Consider the following 9,282-nt stretch of genomic DNA (forward strand, 5'->3'; position numbering starts at 1 on the left):
TGTCATAACTCGAAGTGGTAAAAGAAAATCTTAGTCATAACTCGAAGTGGTAAAAGAAAATCTTAGTCATAACTCGAAGTGGTAAAAGAAAGACCTAGTCATAACTCGAAGTGGTAAAAGTAAGACCTAGTCATAACTCGAAGTGGTAAAAGAAAGACCTAGTCATAACTCGAAGTGGTAAAAGAAAGACCTAGTCATAACTCGAAGTGGTAAAAGAAAGACCTGGTCATAACTCGAAGTTAAATAAGGCTTGTTCCCTTCAGAATTCTGTTATGTGTTGTTAGTTGTTATCTTGGTTGATGATAATCATTACAACATGCCCATGATACCAACAACAAAAATTAAAAAGGTAGCATTTCAAGTTTGTATTGTCCCACACATTGTTGTTCATGTATATGTTGATGCTTTTTTTTTTTCTTCTTCTTCTTCTTCTTCTTCTTCTTTTTCCCGGCTTTTTGCCTGGATTTGAAAAAAGTCAACACAAATTGTCAACTTTTCAATTTGTTGTCCCTGGCAAAATTCTGTAGTAAAATCCACTTCGATAGGAACAATTTTTTTTAAAACTGCACGCAGGGAAAAAAAAAGAAAGAAAAAAAAAGGGTGACGCTCTCAGTGTAGCGACGCGCTCTCCCTGGGGAGAGCAGCCCGAATTTCACACAGAGAAATCTGTTGTGACAATAAAAAGAGTAATACAATACAATACAATACAATAACTTTCCATGTTACATTTATAATGTGACGCAGGTGTTCATGCTCCCGGAGATTTTTTTTTTCTTCTTTTTCTTTTTTTCACATTAGAATTTGAAGAATATAAGCATGCTCTGTGGATGTGAATGTAGTGAGGTGAATGATGATGTTAGCATGCTGATGACTTTGACAAACGAGGTTTCGTTTGAATGCATGTTGCTCTCGGTTTTTCGTGTGTGTGTGTGTGCGTGTGTGTGTGTGTGTGTGTGTGTGTGTGTGTGTGTGTGTGTGTGTGTGTGTGTGTGTGTGTGTGTGTGTGTGTGTGTGTGTGCGTGTGTGTGTTTTGTTTTTGGTTTTTTGTGTTTGTTTGTTTACTTTATTTTCCTGGTTTTTTTTGTTGCTGTGTTTTTGCTATCAACGATCAGAAGAATTCTGATCTATTTTGCTACTGCTGCAAGAGATCAATGCAAACCAGTTATTGTGGAACGGTTCATTGAATCTTTTATCATGTATTCCAGAACTAATTTGAATCACATCGACGATGTATTCACTGTTGATTATAACCTTTCTTTCGTTCCACATATCGGACTAGAGGCAAGCCGAACACATAATAAACAGAATGGATTATCGTACCCAAGAAAGGCTTATTGAAGCCCAGAATCAGTGTTGAAAAAAAGAGAGAAGAAAATTGACGATGTATCCGCAGTACAAACACTTGTATAACACGTCAAACTGTTGAGATATGCCTTAAAGCATAGTGTGACGGATTATCGTATCCAAGAAAGAGAACTTATTATCTTCTCGAAAGAAGCATGACTGTGTGTATATCAGCCACATGTGTATGTTAACAAGAATGACCATCTATTCGGAAAAAAAATTGCAGTCTCTTTCTGTCCTCCAGTTTTATCCACAAAAAAAAAACCACAAAAAAAACGTATGATTGTGTGGAACGTGTATAATGCATCTGATGCCATGATATTTTCCTTTGCACGGCGAAATATTGGAGAAGAAATTATATTCACATGGGAGAAAAGCGTTTACTGTTTAGGATAAAAAAAACCCAACAACACCAAAACCAAAACCAAAACAAAACAAAACAAAAAACTTAGAACATAAACACTATCGTAAAAAGATTTGGAGATATACTTTTGCTTTGTTTATAGAACAAAGTTTTATGCAATCACAGATGAGATTCTGATAAACAGATAAACGGTCAATTGAAGAAATGTTGCTCTTCACATTCAGAAAAGGTTAAACAATAGACATTATTTCTATTTTAAAAAAAATTCAAGGCAGCTTCCATTGAATTCTGGTATTCAAAATACATATTAAACGGCTTATAAGATAAAGCGGTTTTCTCTTTATATTTTTTAGCTGAACTCTACAAAATAAAACAACTGCCTTTTGATTCTAAATAAAGAGCTGGTAATTATTGTTTTTACCATAACAGCTATTGGCATTCAACAGTTTGACACAAAAATAACTAGCGAAAAACACTTTCATTTTTATCGGTAGCGTAAGCAGTACCGACTTGAAGTTGTGTACCTTGTGAATGGAGAGAGTTACCGCTCTTTACTATTTGTTCATCATTTCATCTCCTGGCCTCATTATTTGTTAACTTTCATTTTTAGTTAGTCATTTGTTCACTTATTTATTTTGATTAATGATATTCAATGATTATTTTTTTCAAAAGGTGTATTTGTATTGATGTAATTGTAAAATGTTAAAGATGGATGTGAGCAGGCCTTTTTTTTTTCTTTTTTTTTTTTTTTTTTTTAAATGTCCATTTGAAACAAACACACAGCTTATTATAGTGATACCTTGATAAAGCAGGATATATATTTAGTCTCAAGATAAGAAAATAAAAACGTTTAACAGGGATAAAAAAAAAGGTGTTGATTTCTTAACAGCAAAATATGTCATTGTTTCAAAACTCCCCCTCCCCCCTTCTGTGTGTGTGTGTGTGTGTGTGTGTGTAATTGTGTGTTTGTGTGTGTGCAGGAAAGAGGGAGAGAGAGACACAGAAAGAGACAGAGACAGAGAGAGACAGAGACAGAGAGAAAAATGTCAACTACAAAAAAAAACAAAAAAACAACAACAAAACACACACACACACACACACACACACACACACACAAGAATACGTGAGGTCTTTTATTTCGGTTTTTATTCATACATCTCTTCATTTCCACATTGTCGTGTGTAGAGTGCTTTGAAGTTATGCGTCATTGAAATAGGCTTTGTAGCGAAGAAGAAGAAGAAAAAGAGATAATGATAATAATAATAATAATAATAATAAGCATCCAACTGATGATGATAATGTTGATAACAACAACAACAATATAATAATAATAATAAGCTTTGAAGCTGAATTCATTTGTCATTCTATCAAACTCCTTAATTTCAGTAAGCTGGCGCTTACTTTTTTCTTGTGTGGTGAAAGGTATTATAATAAGAACAATAATAATAATTTTAAAAAATATATATAAACACACACACACACACACACACACACATATTTTGTGAAACTGAAAAATAAATATGAATTTTCGCTGCTATCCGGCAGCATGGCCACAGACTACACTCACAATAGGTGATGCACTCATGATAAAAGTCTGAATCTCCCGAGTTTCATTATAAATGAATAAACAAATAACGTAATAATTAAGAGAATGAATGAATGAATGAATGAACAACAAAACAAAACGTCCTTAAAGTGTCCATTGATCATCAGATCCAGAGAGAAGGAAAACAGATATCTATATCTATCTATCTATCTATCTATATATATATATATATATTTTTTTTTTTTTTAATCCATTACTATTGCTCTAGATGACTAAACTGACAAAACAGTTTACTGACAAATTAATAACTAACTGATTAACAAACAGATTAGCAAACATCCTGACTGACGTACAGGTTAACTAATGACTGACTGGCTGACTGACTGACTGACTGACTGACATGCAGGTTAACTCACTCAGTACGGCCAGTCCTCTCTTCTCCTCTGCACAGACCCCTCAGATGTCCAGTGGGTGTCTGAATGACCCAACCTTTAGCTTCCGTCGTCAGAATTGTGGTATTCTTTGTCAACATTCACCTCTTCAGTATAAGAGCCTTCCGCTTGCAATATTTTGATGATGGTAATTGGGGTGAAACGCTGTTAACGTCGTCTTTTTCGCCGTTCGTATGGAAAGAGTTAACTATGTGGAGTGATGTCCTAGAGGTAACGCTTCCACCTAGTAAGCGAGAGAATGAGCGCATCTCGGCACAGTCGCCAGTATTTTCTCCCCCTCCAAGAGACCTTGAGTGGTGGTCTGGACGCTAGTCATTCGGATGAGACGATAAACCGAGGTCCCGTGTGCTAGCATGCACTCAGCGCACGTAAAAGAACGCACGGCAACAAAAGGACTGTCCCTGGCAAAAAATCTGTAGAAAAGTCCACTTTGAAAGGAAAAAACAAATAAAACGGCACGCCGGAAAAAAAAATGCGAGAAGAAGGAAAAAAAAGGGGGGGGATGGCGCTCTCAATGTAGCGACGCGTTCTCCCTGGGGAGAGCAGCCCGAATTTCACAGAGAAATCTGTTGTGACAAAAAACAATAAAAAAAAACAATACAATACAATACAATACAATGCAATACAATGCAAGCTTACTGACTGACTGATGCTAACCATTGACTGACTGACTGACATACAGACTAACTGACAGAGCTTTGGGTCCAGTGGGATGGATGACTGCTGACGTGAGTGTAACGCCCAAGCTATAGGCTCAGGTTCGAATCTCAGCTCGGACGAAGATGGGCTGTCTCGGACAGAGCAATGCGTTGGCGTCAAACTGCAGAGTTTTCTGTGAGAAATGCTCCGTTGTTAGGATTGACTTGGGGGCAAAGATGGGCGTCCATGTGTGTGTGTGTGTGTGTGTGTGTGTGTGTGTGTGTGTGTGTGTGTGTGTGTGTGTGTACAGAGAGAGAGAGTGAGAGAGAGGTAAGAGAATAGAGAGAGTAAACGAGAAAAAAGAAAGAGAGGGGTGAGATATATATATATATATATATATATATAGAGAGAGAGAGAGAGAGAGAGAGAGAGAGAGGGGGGGGAGGGAGGGGGAGAGAGGGAGAGAAAGAGAGAGAGAGAAAAGAGGTGGAAAGAGAGAGACAGACAGACAGAAGAGCAAATAGAACGAGAGGGAAAGAGAGAAACAGAGGAAAGAGAGAGAGGAGAGAAAGACAGAGAGATAAAAACATAGAAGAATAGAGTAAATGAGAAAAACGAAAGAGAGGGGTGAGAGAGAGAGAGAGAGAGAGAGAGAGAGAGAGAGGGGGGGAAGAGGGAGAGAAAGAGAGGGAGAGAGAGGTAAGAGAGTAGAGAGAGTAAAAGAAAAAAAGAAAGAGAGAGGTAATAGAGATAAAGATAGTGAGAGATGGAGAGAGAGAGAGGGAGAGAGAGAGAGAGAGAAGAGTTGGAAAGAGAAAGAGACAGAGACAGACAAAAGAGCAAATAGAGCGAATGGGAAAGAGAGAAAAAGAGGGAAGAGAGAGAGACGAGAGAGAGAGAGAGAGAGTTAACAGAGTATAGACAGTAAAGGAAGAGAGAGAGAGAGAGAGAGAGAGAGAGAGAGAGAGTAGAGAGAGAAAAAAAAGAGAGAGGTGAGAGAGAAATATATAGAGAAGACAGAGACAGAGAGACAGAGAATATGGAAAAACTAAGGACCAAAATAATCCCTACCGGAGTGCGGTGACAGGGCAAGAAGCGAACCCCCCTGCAGACGTGGACCAGGGCAGTTTTGATTTCCTGCATGGCCAGTCTCATCCCCAGACACTTCCGGGGACCCACGCCGAACGGAAGTGACGTCATCAGGTTGTCTTTGCCGTCCGCGAACCTGAGCACACATTCTGAATTTGGATCCTCAAAGAAATAAACTGTTGATGATCCGGAAATACAGCTTAATCCGGAAGACTTACAACAACAACGTTCGTTTATTTATTTATAGTCTGTTCATTTAAGATGATGATATTAGACTGAAAATAAATGATATTGTTATTATTATTTGGACTATTATCATTCCTATCATAATGATGATTGCTAGTATTAATTAGAAATCGACATTTCTGTATATTCGAATGAAAAGGGGTGCGGTTGAGGTGGGGGGAAGGGAGTGCAAGGGGGAGGGGACTAAGAAAGGGAGAGAGACAGACAGACAGACAGAGAACAGAATGTGGAAAAGATAGAGTACAAAATGTAAAATGGAGAGGGTGAGAAAAGAAAAAAACATAATATTGGAAGGGTGTGTGTGAGAGGCGGGACGGGGGAAGCGGGATTAAGAAAAAAAAAAAACAAAGCAAAAAAAAAACACCACCAACAACAACAACAAAAAGAAGGAAAAACAAATCGTGGCACCCCCTTGACGTGAAAACTTTTTTTTTTTTCCCGCAGTTAATGTCAATAAAAAAAAACCAATGTCAAAGCGTCAAAGCGCCCCTCACCTGTCGGGGTTAAAGGTGTAAGGGTCAGGGTAGATGCCAGGGTCATGGGTGGCCGAGTACAAAGCCAGGACAACTCCGACACCCTGGGGGATGCTGTATCCCTTGATGTTCATGGGCTCTGAGGCTTGGCGGATGACACTGGGGAGGGATTTGGGTGACTGATTGATTGATTGATATGGATACTTATATAGCGGCTATCCTCGCTCGGACACCAAGCTCTGAGCGCTTTACAAACACAAAGATACTTATATAGCGGATATCATCGGTCGGACACCAAGCTCTAAGCACTGGACATCCGAGGGGTCTGTGTAGAGGAGAAGAGAGGACTGGCCGTACTGAGTGAGTTAATTAATCGGTCAAAACATTACCTTGTTTTCATGCTTCCGGAATCCGTGAACGGTTCAGTTTTAGAATGCCTACTGTACCAAACAAGAATGAACGAAATTAGAATAGCGTGTTGGAAGGAGAATACTCGTACCTAGTCCACGGGGGAAGTAATAATGGTATGGGTTAACTCACTGAGTACGGCCAGCCCTCTCTTCTCCTCTACACAGACCCCTCGGATGTCCAGTGGGTGTCTCAATGACCCAACCTTTAGCTTCTGTCGTCAGAATTGTGGTATTCTTTGTCAACATTCACCTCTTCAGTATAAGAGCCTTCCGCTTGCAATATTTTGATGGTGGTAACTGGGGTGAAACGCTGTTAACGTCGTCTCTTTCGCCGTTCGTATGGAGAGAGTTAACTCATACTTGTAGTGGAATGATTGTTCGTTTATTTATTTATAGTCTGTTCATGTAAAATGATGATATTAGACTGAAAATAAACGATATTATTATTATTATTATTTGGATTATTGTCATTTCTATCATAATGATGATTGTTATTATTAATTAGATATCGACATCTCCGTATATTCGAATGAAAAGGGGGCCGGTTGAGGTGGAGGGGGGGCAAGGGGGAGGAGACTAAGAAAGGAAAAGAGAGAGAGAGAGAGAGAGAGAGAGAGAGAGAGAGAATGTGGAACAGATAGAGTACAAAATGTAAAATGGAGAGAGTGAGTGTCAGTGATTGGAGAAAGAAAAAAACATAATATTGGAAGGGTGTGTGTGAGAGAGAGGCGGGACGGGGAAAGCGGGATTAGGTCCCCCCCCCAAAATATATCATATAATCAAATATTGTATGCACTACTTCCGTACATTATTATTTGAAAAGAGGTTCATGTGGGGACCTACATTATAAACAACCAACTGGACTATAGTATATAGTACTAGCTAACTTTAATAAAGAACAGTTTGAAATGAATGGAATGAGTTTTAAGTTAACTATTGAATCTTGACGACCAAGAAAAAAAGAAGTCAGACGAAGAAGGATCACCTACTTTGGTATCACGGGGTACATTCTGAGCGTCTCCAAGACGACACAGTTCAGATACTTCATTTTCTGGAGATGTTCTAGCGTCACGTCCTCCTTGAGAAAAAAAAAAAAGAAAAAAAAAAGAAAACAGACACACGGGTAAATGGAATATCTACAGTAAAATGAGTTAATAAGACAACATGATACACACACACACACACACACACACACACACACACACACACGCACTCACACACGCACTCACACACACACATACGCACACACACACACACTCACACTCACACACACACACACACACAAACACACACACACACACACATATATATATATATATATATATATATATATATATATAAGCAAATAATCATAATAAATGACAAATATTTACTACACAGATCCCACTTTTTAGTATCTCTTTCTCACCCCCCCCCCCCCTCCCCCCCCCCCCTCCCCCCCCCCCCCACACACACACACCAATGGTTATGATAATTGCAACGATAACGATGCTCGTAATGATGATGATGATAATGGTGGCGGTGGCGATGGTGGTCATGACGACAATGATGGCGGATGCCGTCGAGACAACGATGATGACGACATCGACTATGACGACGACGAAGCTGATGGTGATGACGACGACGACGACGACGACGATGACGACGACGACGACGATGATGATGGTGACGACAATGACAACGGTGATGACAAATAATTGTCCCTTCGAGTACGACAGACAGATAAATCGTGTTTGTTTCCAAAGGATTACCAAAAAAAAAAAATAAAAAAAAAAAAAAAATAAATAAAATAATAAATCCTTCTCTAACGCCCCAACCACCACGACCACCACCACCACCACCACACCACACACCACCACCACCACCACACCACACACCACCACCACCACCTCACCACACACCACCAAACCCCCACACCACACCACCACCACCACCACCACCACACCACACACCACCACACCACACACCACCACCACCACCACCACACCACCAAACCCCCACACCACACCACCACCACCACCACCACCACACCACACACCACCACCACCACCACACCACACACCACCACCACCACACCACACACCACCACCACCACCACCACCACCACACCAACCACCACCACCACCACCACCACACCACACACCACCACCACCACACCACACCACACACCACCACCACCGCCACCACCACCACACCAACCACCACCACCACCACCACCACACCACACACCACCACCACCACCACCACCACCACCACCACACCACACACCACCACCACCGCCACCACCACCACACCAACCACCACCACCACCACCACCACACCACACACCACCACCACCACCACCACCACCACACCACACACCACCACCACCACCACACCACACACCACCACACCACACACCACCAAACCCCCACACCACACACCACCACCACACCACACACCACCACCACCACCACCACACCACACCACACACTCACCACCACCACCACCACCACCACCACAACACCACCACCACCACCACCACACCACACACCACCAAACCCACACACCACACACCACCACCACCACCACCACACCACACACCACCACCACCACCACCTCACAACACACCAACACACCACCAAACCCCCACACCACACCACACACCACCACCACCACACCACACACCACCACCACCACACCACACACCACCACCACCACACCACACCACACACCACCA

General features: G+C 41.3%; 1 protein-coding gene across 1 annotated transcript in view; it reads right to left on the reverse strand.

The window, feature by feature from the left end:
- Nucleotides 1–3,487: 3,487 nt before the first annotated feature.
- Nucleotides 3,488–9,282, reverse strand: part of LOC143275535 (cytochrome P450 3A24-like) — a 46,160-nt gene continuing 40,365 nt past the window's right edge. Inside the window, exons 12-15 of the mRNA XM_076579719.1 lie at nucleotides 7,553–7,641; nucleotides 6,175–6,312; nucleotides 5,417–5,570; nucleotides 3,488–4,538 (exon numbers count right to left, since the gene is read on the reverse strand). Coding sequence (XP_076435834.1) covers nucleotides 4,461–4,538; nucleotides 5,417–5,570; nucleotides 6,175–6,312; nucleotides 7,553–7,641 — 459 coding nt within the window. The 3' untranslated portion in view covers nucleotides 3,488–4,460. The remainder of the gene's footprint in view (nucleotides 4,539–5,416; nucleotides 5,571–6,174; nucleotides 6,313–7,552; nucleotides 7,642–9,282) is intronic.

This window comes from Babylonia areolata, chromosome 30, assembly GCF_041734735.1.
Source record: "Babylonia areolata isolate BAREFJ2019XMU chromosome 30, ASM4173473v1, whole genome shotgun sequence".
NCBI classification, from domain to species: Eukaryota; Metazoa; Mollusca; class Gastropoda; order Neogastropoda; family Buccinidae; genus Babylonia; species Babylonia areolata.